This window comes from Quercus suber, unplaced genomic scaffold (assembly GCF_002906115.3).
Source record: "Quercus suber isolate HL8 unplaced genomic scaffold, Cork oak 2.0 scaffold_238, whole genome shotgun sequence".
Lineage (NCBI taxonomy): Eukaryota > Viridiplantae > Streptophyta > Magnoliopsida > Fagales > Fagaceae > Quercus > Quercus suber.
The window spans coordinates 263764-281134 of record NW_027069695.1 but is presented as its reverse complement, the minus strand read 5'-3'; the positions used below and the strand labels follow the sequence as shown (position 1 = coordinate 281134).

The 17371-nt window shown below is 34.6% G+C and overlaps 2 protein-coding genes across 2 annotated transcripts; one reads left to right on the top strand and one right to left on the bottom strand.

Moving 5' to 3' along the window:
• Positions 1-1053: 1053 nt before the first annotated feature.
• Positions 1054-5737, top strand: LOC111994745 (uncharacterized). Its single transcript, XM_065780511.1, has 9 exons — positions 1054-1567; positions 2675-2826; positions 3111-3206; positions 3301-3363; positions 4043-4111; positions 4212-4314; positions 4403-4474; positions 5131-5219; positions 5337-5737. The coding sequence occupies exons 1-9, from the start codon at positions 1240-1242 to the stop codon at positions 5475-5477; spliced, it is 1113 nt and encodes a 370-aa protein (XP_065636583.1). The 5' UTR covers positions 1054-1239; the 3' UTR covers positions 5478-5737.
• Positions 5738-9120: 3383 nt separating this feature from the next.
• Positions 9121-16580, bottom strand: LOC111994746 (acetylornithine deacetylase). Its single transcript, XM_024026627.2, has 10 exons — positions 16158-16580; positions 15127-15371; positions 14895-15003; positions 13190-13328; positions 13050-13107; positions 12936-12953; positions 12619-12741; positions 12240-12393; positions 12125-12158; positions 9121-9391 (listed from the first exon to the last, which is right to left on the bottom strand). Exons 1-10 carry the CDS (start codon positions 16491-16493, stop codon positions 9288-9290), a joined length of 1320 nt encoding a protein of 439 aa, XP_023882395.1. The 5' UTR covers positions 16494-16580; the 3' UTR covers positions 9121-9287.
• Between the last annotated feature and the right edge of the window lie 791 nt (positions 16581-17371).

Below are 17371 nucleotides of genomic sequence, written 5' to 3'. Positions count from 1 at the left end.
GGGCTTCGAAGATTGTTTGTTTTGATCGTGGTTTGGGGAGATGAGGCTTAGCTATGTGGGTGGAGGTCCAAGCTCGAATTTTGGGAGTTTAGGGTTTCTAGTACTAATTTGGAGGATTTTGGGTTTTTGGAACTGATTTGGGGGATTTACGGGGTAGTGGTGGTCATGTGGGGGTCACGTGTGAAATAAAGGGGCGGGAAACCCATGCCTGAGTGCCATTGTGGATTTTTATTAATGTTTTAATCCCTTTCTTAACCACCTCAACTATTTTCGTCTGTTGATCGACAGAAATGATTAAAATAACACGCGTTAATTAGTTTATGGACTAAAAGTAGGGAAATGAAAATGTAGGGATCAATGTAGAAATAGAGCCAAAATGTAGGGGTTAAGAGCATCTCCTATAGCTTAGGTAAAAGCAAAATAATCTCTAATAGAGAATGAAACCAAAAAATAGTCCTCCAACAACTTGTTTAAAACTCAAAAAGTTTTTTGCTAATGAATAGTCATTATCCAAACCTGATGTGTTATTGTTCATTAGCAAAATAATAAAATAGAATAAAAAATTAGCAAAGGAAGGAGTGAGAATGGAGTATAGGAATACGTGTGTTAAAATATGAATAAATAATAAATAAAAAATAATATTTAAATAAAATAAAGAAAAAATAGAAAAAATATTAGAGGATATATTTAAAAAAATAAATAGATAAAAAGTAAATACCAATGTTTGTACAAAAATATAAAAAAAAGGGTTAGAAAGTGCATTTGCGCCAAAGTAGATTACAAAAGAGAAAAGTTAGAAATGTGAGTTGCATAGATTCATCCACGTGTGCCTCTTGCAAACGTATACAGTGACCTAAACACCTTTAGTTACATAGATCCCCGTGTGCAAGGACTTCCCCCGCATTATCTCCACGTGTTCTCCTCTAATAGGCCAACTGGATATTCGCCGGCTAGTCTATCCCAAAACATACCCAGATGGACCCCACCCTTTATGTCTCAACTCTCAAATCAAACTCAAAGCCAAAAAAAAAAAAAAAAAAAAAAAGACCACTTTTTCTCCGAAATTCTCTTTCCTTTTTTTCCAACAGCAAAAATTTTTTTTTTTTCCATATTTGAGAGAGAGAAATGCACGGTCAATAATCCTCGTACCTCAAAACTCACAAAAGCTGCTATGCTATTGCACCACAATGGAGAAGAAGAACAACAACAACAATTCCAGTTTGTTGTTTTAGTTACGAAATGGAGCTGTTGACCTCTTCAACTACGACTTTGTTTCCGATTAGGATAGTAAGTAAATTTAGAGGAGGTAGAAAGAAGAGGGTATCATTGTGGTCTCAACAAGCAGGAAGAGTATCGATAAGGTGCTCAGCAGAGCAGAGTAGTAGTAGTAGTAGCGAAAGGATTGATCATGGCAGAAGAGAAGGAGAGAGTACCGGAAGTGGAGGAGGAGGTGGGTTCACGAGTCCTGCCATGGAAGTCACCACATTTGATCGGAGCTTTGGGGAAACATCCGAGTTTCCTGTTTGGGAAAAGATTGGTGCTGTTGTCAGACTCAGCTACGGAATCGGTCTGTTCTTTTTTATTTCAATTCTTTTTCCCCAACTATTCATAATTAAACTTTATGGGTCAAAAGTTAATGCTATAAATGTAAAATAAAAGGAAGTTTCAGATTGCTTTTTTTTTTTTGGTAAAAGAGGAATTCATTAGAAGAATTAAATTAAATAGTACTAGGACCAAACATCATGTGTTTGGTGGCAAAACCGTAGAAGTGTTACTCTTTATTTTGGGAAAGGTAATATTTGTGCTTCAATTAAGAATTTACTCCTTTTCCCTCTGCCATGCGATTCTGTTTTCTTTGCTTCACTTCTTCTTCTTCTTCTTCGTGAATTAAAAAAGTAAAATAATTCAATAGTTGTGGAAGGAGAGTTTTGAATTTTGAAGGTCTTCATTATAAACACTAGAAAATGCCAACTGATTGAGCTACAAGAGCTCTCAAATAAAGTGATATATAGTATCTACCTATTCGTTATAATTTACAAGGTTTTTGGTTGGTTTAGTGATTCCTAAGGGCCCATGATATCTATGAGATGCTGGGTTCGAAACCATACCTCAGTGAAAATCTCATATGAGAGTGTGAAGCCTGAGGGAATCTGAAATTCTTGGAATCCTAGCTCAAAACTGTGAATTACTCATGGAAATCCTTAACTGATTCTCAACAAGTGATGAGAGTCCTAACAAGATTCTGTGAATAAAATGACCTCATAGTATTTTGTTTTGATGACAATATTATAGCTCAAAAAGTGTTAGTTCTACTTCTACCAAGGTATGGTCTTGGGAAGGAAGATCCTACCATTTAGTACTTTTGTAAGATGTGGGAAGTGGTTGTCTTCAAAAACAAAACCTACTTACGCAGGCACTTGACAGCTTGAGACATCTAGAGTTGCCATTGTACCAGACAATGGTAGTATATCAGTATGGCTATCTGTGCAGACTAGATTGGCCATGTTTAAGCTTTCAATAATGTAGCAAGAAAATTGTTATTAGTTTCTTCATAAAATTTTTGTTCGTTTACCCTTTTATAATCAAGAGAAATAGAGAAATAAATTCCTAAATAAAAAGTAACACACACACACACACTGTGTTCGTAATGTTTATTTTGGTTCCGTTATATCAGGTATATATGGTGCAATGGCTCTAGCGGGAAGGTTCATATGCTCAGTCACTGGAATCGATTCAATGGGAGGCTTTCATCCATCATTAGATGCCATACTAGAAGGGCTTGGATATGCTGTTCCTCCAATCATGGTCCTTCTGTTCATTCTTGACGTAAGATTTGGTTTATTACCTAATAGCTTTAGAAAATCCCTTCCCTTTTTTGCTCTTTGTTTTAGTTTTTGTGCTTTATTCTTATGTTACTTCCTGCATCTTGAGCAATCACAGTGTATGCATCTTGCCAACACTTTCTGAAATTTGATATTTAATGGAAAAAAGGATATCTTTTTTTTTGGGGGGGGGGGGGGGGGGGAAGGGTCTCCATTCCTTTTTGAATTGGGACTTCTTCGTTTTACAGAAATTAACTGAAAAAGAAATACCTTCATGATTTAACACAGGATGAAGTTGTGAAGTTTTCACCTCATGCTCGTGCGATCAGAGATGTGGAGGATGAGGAGCTATGGAGCTTCTTTTATGGAATGTCTCCTTGGCAGGTAGATCTTCAAAGCTGTGTGGATTTGACATATGTTTTGAACTTCAATGGATACAGTGTAAAGGAAATGGCTTAATTATCATTCCTCTTCGCAGTTTATACTAATTGTTGCTGCAAGCTCAGTGGGAGAGGAGCTATTTTACCGAGCTGCCCTTCAGGTCTGTTCTTATAAAGATGTTTATTCTACCCTTTATAGAGTAAAAGATACTATGAATTAGTCTTGAGAATTGTTGTCAACTTATTCCTAAATCTTAGCCTTCAAAACTAGCTGATCCGAGTTTCCTGTCAGTCTATTTCACACTGAGGAGTTGTAATCCTTCATATATAAGTTTATTAAAGTCCAGGAATAACATTGTAACTTAGGCACAAATGAAGCGCGGTCATCATGTCTATGATAAAAGCATACTGAGTCAATCTGTTTTGAACTTTGTGAAGGCCCCAAATTAAATATTAATTTATGTGGTTTCAGCCGACCTTGTTACTTTTTGAGCAATGTAGAAGCTTTAGATGCTAGTCCATCCACTTGCTTTCTAAAATTCCAAGATTTTGGATACTGCTTTGCTATATTTAGCAGAGTTCAATATATTCTTATTATTTAATCACATTCATACTAAGAAACCATTTTTACTACGTTTTTTTTTTTTTTTTTTTTTTTTTTTTCATAATTTTGTTGAAGTACTTGCCCTATTATGTTGCCTGTATCTCAGAAAACCATGAGAGTTGTACTGTTAACCAATCACTTTTATGCCAGAAATATTTAAACTATTATAGTTTTATTTCTATTTTGCTTTGTTTCATCATTACTAATATATGTTTCCTTTTTCTCCAACTTTGTAGGGAGCATTGGCTGATATATTTCTAAGGGGCACTGATCTAGTAACTGATGCTCGAGGAATGGCATCTCTGGTATGTGCCCTAGTCACGTTCCTTGCTGTCATTAGTAGTAATAATGAAATATTCATTTTATTCCTTAAAACTAAATTGTTTTAAATTTTTCGAACTGTAGACAGGGGTGCTGCCTCCTTTTGTCCCATTTGCTCAGGCATTTGCAGCTGTAATTACAGCTGCCCTCACAGGTTCTCTCTATTATGTGGCTGCCTCTCCAAAAGGTTTGATTCTCCGATAATCATTTTAAGGAATGTTTCCCGGGCTTTGAATTGTTCAGTTTGATTTACCTGTGGCTAATTTTTTCTTCAGATCCTACATATGTTGTTGCACCAGTTTTGGAATCTCGCTCTGGTCGTGAAGATCTGAAAAAGCTCTTTGCAGGTCAAACTACTTCCCTAACACAATTCTTAATACAGTGATTGATATATATTTCTGAATTTGACGATGAGCTTGTTTCTTTTAAATGGTTTTGAAATTGCTTCTTCTTTTTAATCAATATTTTTTTGAATTAAAGTTGGGATCTTCAGTAGATGTCCTCATTTATTTAATTATTGTCATAAATGGTTGTTTATATGGTCATTTCACTTCAGCGAGAATTATGATGTGAAGTGTATTTTCATCCAAAGACCATTAATTTTTTTATACTAAGAACTGGTAAATTGATCTCTATCTGACCAGAAATGGCCCATGCTATCTCACAATTTGTGGGGCAGGAAATGTTTTTCTTTTAAAAATGGTGAGTTTTATATCATACTCATCATTTGTCAAGAGTCTTTTTCAATTTCTACTTTGAATATCGTAATACGCTTTTTGATAGCTGAGAAGATTGACTGTAGCAAATAAATCAGTCAATATTTCCTTTTTCTTCCGGCTAACCCACTTACCATTGGGAGCTTGAAAATAATGAAAGCTAGAGAAAGACCAAGTATTATCCTACACACACACACACACACACACACACATATATATATATATATTCTTTCTCTCAACAATGTCTGATTTTAATTCCACCACCCAATTTTGGTGAATTATTGCAGCCTGGTATGAGAAGAGGAAAATGAAAAAGATCTATTCTCCTCTCTTGGAAGGGCTGCTGGCACTCTACCTTGGTTTTGAATGGATCCAGGTAACTTTAGTTCACAAAAGGACCATTTTGTTATGATGATAGCTAGTAATTTTAATTTTGAGAGGATGAAACTAATAGATCTTTTTTTTTTCTTGTCTTTTGATGCAAATTTGACAGACGAATAATATTCTTTCACCCATTATCACTCATGGTATATACTCTGCCGTTATATTGGGACATGGTCTTTGGAAAATACATGACCACCGGCGAAGACTACGCCAAAGAATCCAGCAGCTTAAATTAGATAACAAGAACTAAATTAACTTATGAAGGAGCTGTACAATGAGAAGTAAACTATGCGTGAAGAAAATTTGTATAGTACATATCAGAGTTGTACAAGTTTAATAGTTGTATAATATACTACTTCGTTTAGTAACAATATATAAGTTGAAGATTACAAGAAGCATACTACAAAGTATCATAGCAATTATAGATGCTGGCTTGCATCCATAACCTGACATTTCTCTGATGAAGTTCCTATACAAATATTGCAAAGAAATGATAAATTGACAAGTATCTATCCTTTCAAATAATGAGTTAGGAAGGTCGGGTTCAAAACTGATCGGATGTGTATCTTACTTATCAAGGGTTAGCATGGAAGAAGATCAAAAACAGGGAAAATTTTGGAGCAGTTATGGGGTTAAATGTACTTTACACTTATAGTTGAAAGCAATTTCTTTTCTAATTTTCCTAATCAAACCTCTGTGATATCTAACAATTGCTTGTTTGGGAGAATTTGTATTCATTGGTTTATTGGACTTAGTTAAAAATATAGTTGTATTTAGAAAGAGGTGGAGCTTTGAAAAACTATACATAAGCCAAATAAACTGAATAAGTTGACAAATAGACTCTTGATCAATTATGTCAATCTATTGCTATTAAAGTCATTTAACAGAAACTAGGTACATTAGGTGGACGTAATGTACACATCCAGATCTTTTTCTTGTTGATGCACCTTGTGGTTTTCGAATGTCTTCATGTCGATATGTTATAAGCTTGAGTTTAGGAATTAGACTCGCCAAAATTGAAGGTAATACTATTTGCTAATCACTCCTTTCAAATCTATCGAAGCCAGTGCACCACTATGACCCTTCTTCTTAGTGGGTATGGTTTTTTTTTTTTTTTTTTTTTAGGATAAATAAGGATAATTAAAACAATTTGATATCAAATGGGGGTGTGATAAAAAAAAAAAAAAAAATAAATCAAGCTAAAATGCAAAACTCACTATACAAGTTTTACCAAAATTAGGGCTGTCCACACCCACCCGTGACCCGCTAAACTCGTCCGATCTAGAACTACCCGAACCAAAATCGTCCGACCCGTGGAGATAGGTGGTCGGCAGCGGGTCTCAAAGTTTTAAAACCGATGCCAACGGGTCGGATGGTGAATCTCCTTCTCCAAAAACCGAGCCACCCGATCCGACCGGCTAAAGGCCAGATCTACCTCCAATTTGGCGAAAACATACTGATTTTCGCTAAGATATCCTCATTTTTGCTTACACCCAACTACAATTTACTGGGCTTCGCTTAAATATGGCACAAATCTGGTGAGTTTTTCTCAAATCCAACGAAAATTTGGTAATTTTTGGCTAAGATCCGGTGGGTTTTCCTCAAATCCGGTGAAGATATGGTGTTATTTTGCTCAGATTGAGTGGTTTTGCTCAAATCCAGTGAAGATCCAGTTAAAAAAACATGTAGTTGCCACCGATTTGAGCCTCTGGCAGCATATTTTTAGCTTCAACCGACCCGACCGCCGACCAATCGAGTCCGATCCGACTTGACCCGTGGGTTTTTGCGGTTGGCAGCGGGTCTTCTCATCAGAAACCCGATGTCATCGGGTTGGTCGCGGATTGGGCATAAACCTGACCCGTGGACACCCTTAACCAAAATTCATTTCAGTACTCTAACTTTGTTTTCTTTTATTTTAATTATCTAAGTTTTAAGCTTATTCAATTAAGACCTCTTTGTCAACTTTCATTCAAAAAAAAAAAAAAATACTAGAAAATATTTTTCAATCATTAATTGGATTTTTTTAATTTTAAAATTTTGAATAAAATAATTAAATATTTGGACAATAAATAGTAATATTTAACAAAAGTTGGTGGAGAGGCCTTAATTGAATAAATTTAAAATTTAGAGGACTGAAATGAATAAACATAAAGTTAGAGAACTAAAATGAATTATAGTAAAATTGAAATAAATTAAGCAAAAATATATAACAAGGTGTTAATAAAACTGTAACAAAGTGTTAATATAACTATAACAAAACAACAAAGAAGGGTTAGGTATATTTTACTTTTACCTTTGTGAAAAGTGCTTTGACTCAAGTCAATACCATCATTCATCAAGTTTTTAAACTACTATTGTGATATAATGTGGAGGTGTCCTGGTGACCTCACAATAGAAAAAATTTGTTCAAAACTTTTGTCACAACTATCTTATATGGCATATTGTGATTGGCTGTCTGCTACTTTCACATAGACCTCTTTTTTTTTTTTTTTTTTTTCCTCAACTACTCATAGTTTACCACATGAATAGTTGTGGTAGAAATTATAGTTTTTTAAAATTTTTTTTTTTTTATATTTTAATTTGATTCTATAATTTTTGCTTGTTAAGGTGACAAGCTATCAAATGAACAATATCACTTTCAGGCGGGTGTATTATTTACTCTATGCACCAAATCAAAATCACAGTTCTGAAAATCTTGTTTCACTGGATTTATTTTTTTCTCAAAATGAAGGAGTAGTTTGATGCAATCCAATGCATTTGTGATTTTGGATTCTATTCTTGGAGATATCGTGGGCTTAGTCTAGTTCCGGTTAGGCTTGAGTCTTTGGCAACCCAATAAGCCCATGACCACCTAGGCGGTATTTAGATTGCGAAAGATTTAAAAGGAAAAGGGTTTTAAGTATGGTTTTTAATTCCTTAATCATGTGTGAGATTTCAGTTTGTCCTTAACCAATCACTTGTTTCAATTTAATCATCTAGTTCAAGTACTTTGCCTCACCTTGACAAATGATGTTTTTTTTTTTTTATATTTTAATTTGATTCTATAATTTTTGCTTGTTAAGGTGACAAGCTATCAAATGAACAATATCACTTTCAGGCGGGTGTATTATTTACTCTATGCACCAAATCAAAATCACAGTTCTGAAAATCTTGTTTCACTGGATTTATTTTTTTCTCAAAATGAAGGAGTAGTTTGATGCAATCCAATGCATTTGTGATTTTGGATTCTATTCTTGGAGATATCGTGGGCTTAGTCTAGTTCCGGTTAGGCTTGAGTCTTTGGCAACCCAATAAGCCCATGACCACCTAGGCGGTATTTAGATTGCGAAAGATTTAAAAGGAAAAGGGTTTTAAGTATGGTTTTTAATTCCTTAATCATGTGTGAGATTTCAGTTTGTCCTTAACCAATCACTTGTTTCAATTTAATCATCTAGTTCAAGTACTTTGCCTCACCTTGACAAATGATGATTAAAAATGTGGCAAACTTTTTTGTATGCATATCCTAACAAGGTTGATATGGCACATTAGTCACATGCTCATCTTGCAAAATCAAAGTAAGTTTCATATTCAAAAATTGTAAAGTAAATTAAAATATGTGGCCTCTAATATCTGTCTTGGGAGTATGTTCTAACTTAAGAGATCAATGTATGACCCAACCTACTATGTTAGCTTTGTAGACATGTAAAAAGAGTCTGCCACATGTAGAAAGGATGGCCTCGACTGAACTGATCATATTCATACCAGCTAGCTCAGTCAAACTCCAATCAAAGAATGGTGTAACTGAAGAGATAGGAGGAATATGTAAATTCCTTTTGTCACCATTCACCTCATATTCACCATCCATGGACTGTCCCAGTACTAAATCTCACATGATAAGGATAAGCAAATCCAAATGAACAAAATCCAGATCAGAAAAATAGGCTTATTGTGCAGTTGGTAACTAATTCTGAAATGTTACGCCAATCACATCAATAAAGTTTATCCAACCGTAATGACTTGGCTGTTGAAAACACAGTTAAGGGCCATTATTGGGTTTTATTTTTAGCATATCCTTGTATCGTCAATCTTCTAACTGAGAGATGATGCTGACAAAGACCTGGTAGCCTTGGCACATATCAGAAAGAAGACAATACTCATTCTTGGCATGGTATGTGGCCATTAAACCTGAAATATGATGCATAATGAAATGAATCAGTTCTTTGTAATCAACCCTAATAAGTCGTGTCAAAAGGAAAAAGACAAAAAGAAAAACTCATAATGCACAAAATATCGAGCAACTTCTTTCCTCTTAAGCTAGGAGTGCACATCAGCAAGAAAAGCAATCTAAAAAAGAGAAGATAAATTAACAAGATAACTAATGGTATTATGAAAGTTATCTTTCCTCATACGCTTGGAGTGCACATCTGCCAGAAAAGGAATCTTAAAAAGAAAGACAAAATTAACAAGATAACTAATGGTATTATGAAAGTTTTCTTTTTTGTTAATATATATATATTTTTTATCAGCAAGTAAAGAACTTTATTAAAGATAAAAGAAGAACAAGTGGCTGAGGTACACAGGGAGTAAACTAAGGACACTCAAGAAAAAGAAATAAGAATTAAGAAAGTTATCTTATGCTCATGATTTAAAAAGTGAATCTTCAATTGACAGTCAAAACTACAACCTGCCAATACACCAGTAGCACAGCACCATTTCATCAAACTATGGACAAGCTATCCATTTTAACGAAAAATTAGCAATCCTTAAACTGCTGAGATCTACAGGTCACCTTCTTACTAACAGAAGGAACAGGCTAACCATCCAATGAACTGTAAATTTTAGGGAGGTTATAAATCCCTAAGATCCAGATGTTAAATCATGAGAGGTCACCATCTATGTAATGTTTTGACCATTTCTTTAAGACATTGATGATCCATGCCATCTTATATTTCAGGGACCACACTCTGCCAAGTCTTCTAATTTTACAGGTCAGAAACATAAACCTTTTTGGTATTCCCCCTTGTCATGCAATTTCTTAGCCCGCCAGATCTTCTCTACAATTCATTGCCTTCTTTCATTGTCATGTCCTTGCACCTCCTTCAACCATAACGACAGTACTACATAATAAAGCATTCAGCTGTCTTTGGCATGCATGACTAGATCATCTCAGTAAAGTATCTACCATCTCCATCACCTAGTGCGCCCACCTAAGATCTCACAACTACCAAAATAGCTCTAATTTTTGCTGGGAATCATCTAATTTCAGTATCATCATGATAAAATCAACCATGTCAATGGATTTAGAGATTACTGATTAATACAAGAATGGCAGTGGTTCATGCACACATCACTTTCCTGGGTCTGGAAACTATTAATCCAGTATCCCATTTCATGCAGTTCAATGAATTCTTCAAGTTAACTAGTAGAAAGCGTTGAATTTTAATGGTCCGTTTGGATTGAGAGGAAGAGAGGGGGAGTAGAGTAGATTTAGCCCAAAATTATCCTATTTTCAGTCAACTCTACTCTACCCCCCTCCATCCAAACGGGGCCTAAATCTTTTCCAGCATGCTAAAAAAAATGTTATTTTAGCTATTTTAGCATACCAAAAACCTACTTTGGCATCCAGCGTGCTAAAAAAATGCTATTTTAGCACATCAAAAACCTACTTTTGCTATTTTAACTTACCATTTTACAATACACGTTTGACGTTACATCCCATATTCTATTGTAGCATACAACACATTAAATAAATAAATAAAAAAAACCAGCACCACCCCATAGGCCACAGCCCACAACCCACAAACCACCACTGCCACCCCCACAACCTGTGGCCAGATTGTCAAATCCTGTAACCCCATACAACACATTGTCAGCATTACCCACACAACCATCACATTGCAATGCCAGCACCACATGGAAATTGCAATGCCAACCCATGACCCACAATGCCGTCACTTAAGAGAGAAAGATGAGAGAGGTCTGAGAGGAGAGAGAAAAAAATGATTAAATAAAATAAGTAGCAATGCTAAAAAAGTTTGCAAATTTTTGCTCAAATAGCACACCAGATGGAGGGATTTTTTTATTTTATTTTATTTACATCTTTGGTGTGCTAAAATGGCATTTTGGGTGTTTCAGCACACCCAATGCTAATGCTTAACCTCTGAATTTTAAGTAGTGCACTGTTTATCCCTACATAAACAGAATGATTAAAGTTATAGTAGCAGATCATTGTAGCAATGCTAAAAAAAATTGCAAATTAGTGCTCAAATACAACACAGGATGGAGGGGTTTTTTGCTCTTTGGTGTGCTAAAATAGCATTTGGGTGTTTTAGCACAACCAATGCTAATGCTCACTTCTGAACTTTAAGTAGCACATTGTTTATCCCTACATAAACAGAATGCTTCAAGTTATAGTTAGAGTCAAAAACATTTACAATAAAGATGTCAGCAAGTTTGCGCTTTTTTGTTTGTGGTAATAAGTGATGTCCAGATCTCCTAGCATGGTTGAACGCCACTTTGCCGTCTAACCTTTCAACAACTAATTACTACTTGCTTACCCCTTTGGTGAGAGAGGGGGGCATCTCACTAAAAGGAAAGCAGAATAAGGTCAAGGACATCAATTTTTCCCTAACCTAATTCACCTTGATCATGGCAAATTCCATTGTCCAATAATTTGCGGTAAATTTAGAAGTTTAGCAGGGAAGAAGAGCATAACATGGGAAGAGAAAAGGAAATTATGGACTACTGTAGCCAACATGTATAAAATATAAAATCTATCCCCACAATAGGCACATAAGTACTGACATTTTCCAAATTAGATTATAAGGATTACTTGATGTCAAAGCTTATAAGAGCTTCTATAATAACTTCATAGAATAAAACTGCAATGGTGAAATAGAAATATTAACAGTATCATACCATATCCTGAAGTCTGAACATCAAATCCTTCATCCTATCAAAGAAAAAGGAAGGGGGAAAAATGAGTAAATCAAAGAAAACTTGAAAAACACATAGAAGAATGTCAGATAATCACCTGCAGTTCTCGAATGAGTGGCAAACTCCCAGTAATCGAGTAAGGCTTTACATGCCCAACTACCTCTTCAGTTGCTTTACACAATACATGAAAGCCACGTGAGTTAAGATCACATGCAACTCCAGACATTGTCTCATCAAAACTAACTGTAAGGCTGTAGGAAAGGAAAAAAAAAAAAAAATTCCACATAACTATTTTGTAAAATAGAAAGTATAGAAGAGAAAATGTTTATATGACTAAAAGAAATTTCTTTGAGATGGACATAATACACTACAGAGGAAAAAGTGATTATATTTCCAGTACAACACTGTTTTCAAGGGTTCATCCAAATTATGTCTAAAATCAAGTAAGAAAAGGGCTGAGAGAGAGAGAGAGAGACCTTCCCCTTAAGTTTTCATCTGGTAAGACATATTTGGAAACAGGACCACGTGAATCTAGCTTGTCTACGTTCTCATTAATGTCATCCACATACTCTTGAAGCTTTGACATTACATCCTTTACACTGGAACAAAGTATTGGAATTTAAAAATCAGAAGCTAGCTTAAAAAAATAATAAATAAATTTTTGATAAGTAAAAAATAAAAATAAATAAATAAGACAAACAAACTTATAAGAAGAATGCTTGAAATTTGCAGAACATAGAAATCAGCTTCTAAGTAACAAATTTTTGCAATAATGCAGAAGCAGATTGCTTACTTGTAAAAGGGAGTCAACCTGCAAAATAAAGGAGAAGAAGGAAGAAAAAACCCTTAATAAGACATCATTTCTGTCATAGGCCTGTATTCAAAAGGGTTTGACAAGATGATAAACCTGACATCTCCTGAAATTGTACACTCAGCTGGAATCTGATTGATTCCACCTCCTGGATCTGCAATAAAGAAGCTGAACATAATAAAATGAAAGTGATTTTCTTTTCCCCCAACATTGTCAGTATAGGCAAAGAAACTTACAACTCCATTGAGTTGGTTTCATGGTTGAAGGTGTTGCAAACCCATAGACCTGTTCCTTAGGATGGGGAGGAAAGTCTCTGTAAAACCTTGATTGGATCTCTTTTAATGCTTCCATTGCTAGCTCCAAAGGATTTATAGCCTGCAATATTCACAAGATTCTGATTGAATAGACAAGTAAAATCTGAAGACGTTATTATATGTTCATTTTTGGCAATCAACTCCTTTCTTCTTCTTCTTTTTTTTGAAAAATAATACAATTCTATTGTAAATAGAAGAATCAATGCATTGGTTGATTGCAAGTCATCCTTTCAGCAAATCACAATTGAAAATTCAAGAGTTATGAATTACAAAAAAGAGTCACAATATGTACTGACAAAAGGATGCAGCTAGTCAAATAGAGATTGTAGAAAAATTCTTTTGAGCAAGTTCCCATTCAGCTCTACCAACTTTCTACCTTGTTTAAAGGAAAACTTTCAGAAAGTCATAATGGAGATTGTTATATAATTGGTATAAACAATTCCCAAAGTTTTGTATATATAAGTTTGATTTTTGAATATTGCAGTTGGGGAAGTGCATAGATTCTTCTGAATTGGTGCTGTATGTGTAAGCCTAATGGTCAATTAGTTCAAAATTTCTTACTACATTGAACTATCATTAGGGAGTTGTGGTCTTTTGCTTTCCCTTTGAAGGTTAGCGATGAATGTTTCTATTGGAAGGGATTTGTGGAAGGCATGGTAATGGGTTAGTTTTGGAATGGCTACTCCTCTATGTATCATGTGGACTATTTGAAGGACAACAATAAGACATTTAATGATGCTAAACTTTCCATGGTGCAGCTTAAGTCTTTATTTTTGATAAATTTACTTAAGTGGATGCTTACTTTTGGCTGCATCTAGTTTTCTTCTCTCCTAAGCCCTACTTGTTTTGACATAAAATGTTTTTGAAAAACATTTTTAATGGTCAACAGACAATTACAGCAGAATGGTGGGAAATATTTTATGTTTTTAAAAAGCATAAAAAATTTTCCAAAAAAAAATCCTTGGTTTCATCCGTACCTTCCATACTTTAATTTCATAGATTGGTGTGTTCTTTAGGTGAACCTTTTGTATACATCTTGTATTCTTAAGGTTTTCCTTCTATGTAATATAATTTATTGATTAGCTTCTAAAAAAAAAAATTATATTTTAAAGGCCAGGTACCCAACTCATGTCAGCGCAATATTGCATTCTGTCAAGGACTATACATTATCTTAGACTAAACCAGTCAAGCATTCTCTAACTACCTCAACTGAAAATCTTTTTGGCATTCTGCTTATATTTGATCCTCTAACTTAAATCATTACAATCCAAAATGGAACTGATCATTGGCTTAATTGCTAGTGACCATTGCTCTGTCCTTGAGTGGAAAATTTCATATAAAAGAAAGAGAACATTTTCGAATCCAACTACTCGATTTCATTTTCATCTGCACAATATAATATAGCACATTCCTTTGTCCTAATTCTCTTTTGCTTTTCACTCACTCTTCAGAATCTTAGAAAAGCACAAACCAGTCCAATATAAATATATATATATATATATATATATAAAGTAAATCATTCCAATAAATTTGGTATACTTTAAATGTCAATGTTCCCTCTAGGGTAATCATGTGCACAGAAAAATCACACAAAAAGTATCAGACATAATTGTAATGGTGTGTGTACCTTATGGGCTAAACCACTGTGAAAAAGCTTCCCAGTCACTTTAAGTTTCCAAGGAATCATACCACCAGTACCAATACAAGGTTGTTTATCTGCTGTATCAATCCAAAACCTGAGTGGAAATGCCAAAAATCACAAAAATTAAACTAAAACTTTATTAAGCTTTAGCATAAAGATAGTTTCAAGAGATGCTTTATATATTTTTTTTCATTCACAAGAAATGCCATTTACTTACAGTGGACCATCCTTCAGCTTATTAAGTAGTCCATCTTTCACGAGTGCATCTACACCAACTCCCGAAATGGCAGAATTCTCTTCATTGGCTATAAAGACAGCAACAACAGTGGACTTCAATTTTGGTTTCGTCTTCCCTAGCCTCTTCATGAGTTCAGTTACAAGCGCAACATGCCCCAAACAATCTGTAGTTCCACGGCCGCGAAGTTTATCACCATCAATGCTCAATGAGAAAGGATCAAATTCCTGTAAAATGATAATTAAATAAAACAAAATAAAAAAAAGATGCTCAAAGATCATCGCATTATCACATATAAGAGCAGTCCTTCATTTATACACAGACATCAAAATTCAAAATCACAGTTTCTGTACTGAAATTTTAATTATCATCTCAGAACTGAGCATTAAACATGCTCACTAAATCTTAAGGCCAATCTTAAAATAGGGGAACCATTTTTTTTCATAAATAGAAGAGAGAGATAACCTAGATTTGATATGCCATGCCACATTGTCAAGAACAATTTTTTGAAAAAGGTACTGTTGAAAGAACTAAGAACTTGAGATTACAGCCCCAAGACAAGCACTAAATCCAATTCAGGACAAACCCAGATTATAAAATAAATAAATAAAAGCCCAAATCCTGAAATTGAGAACATAATTACATCTCATAAACCCCAGACAAACTATGCCCAAAAAAATCCAATAACTTGATAGAACCAGTTCTAACCATACCATACCGGATTGAAATTATGATTATTAAAGGATTGAATAGCCAAATGGATAAAAACCCAGAAAAGATAACGCACAAAAAGAGAAAGAAGCAGACCCAAACATTAAAAAATAAAATAAAATAAAATAAAACTTAGATAGATTAAATCAAATAACTTATAACATGCAACTCCTTGATAAAAACCAATACTAACCATACCATAGCAGATTGAAAATTATGATCACTAAAGGGTTGAATAGCCAAATGGACAAAAACCCAGAAAAGAAAACACAGGAAAAAAAGAGAGAGAGAAAGAAGCAGACCCAATCATTAGGATTAGCAGTGACCACATCCATGTGACAACCAACGAAGGACAAGACATTGCCAGGGACAGTCCCAGGATACTCCACAATGATATTGCCTCTGCCTTGATAATAGGTGACATGGTTGACGATCAAAGGTCCTCCGCCTGTGGTTGTGCTGTAAGGAAGAAGAGAGTCCAACACGTGTTTCACCACTCTGTCTTCCTCTGGAATCAGGTCCGGGGGATTGTTCTGGACGTACTTGGCTTCCCCAATCAGCTTCGAGAGGAGGCTCACGAAGGACTCCTTGTTCAGCTCACCTAGCGTTTCTTTTACGTGCGCAGAAGAAGAAGCCATTTTTTTTTCTCTCTCTCTTTCTTTTTGGGTTGAATTGTGAATGCCGAGGAGCCCAGCTGGTTCTGCCTATACATGTTCTCAAACCAAAATTATATATATATGAATATGAAAATTATGTTTTACTATACGAATTACGAAATTTAGCGGTGTGTAATCAGCATTTTTTTTTTTTTAATTCCTCTCTTAGTTTGCCCTCTTTTATTTATTTATTTTTTGTTTAAATATGAAGTTTGGTAATTGTGGATTGTGGAAATTATTAAAAGGAATCTATATTTAGCATCTGTTTCGTTTCAAAAAAAAAAAAAAATATATATATATATATATTTAGCATCTGTTTGGATATCACTTATTTTATTGAAAACTAAAAAGTTATTACTAAAAAATGAATATTTATTATTAAAAATACTGTATCAAAATAATTTTTAAACTAGTAGATTTTTTTGGCTGAAACTACTGTAGTTTCAACTGAGAGTACTATAACCTTTTTTTTTTTTTTTTGGGTGCTATGGTTGATACCCGCGTGATTTCTCCCACGCTCTCCATTAGAATTTCACTCCTCTCCCACCCTAACGCTTGTGTTCCAGAACAAAGACAAGCCCATGCCCAGAAGAGAAATCCATGGCTCAGAGCTCCCAGTCCGACACCAACAAAGATCGGGTTGCTCAAAATGCACTATAGCAAGAAATATAAAAATAGATCCATTGGCGTATCTCAATTGCTACAAAATGCACCATATAGCAAAAATAATTTGTGTTTTTCACAAATTTGTGGGCTTCATAAACAGTGCCATGGGACCTAGGTGATAAAACACAAAACATGGCCTGTAAACGCATTATCCAAACGCATACTTAATACTTATCTATCCATTTATTTATCTA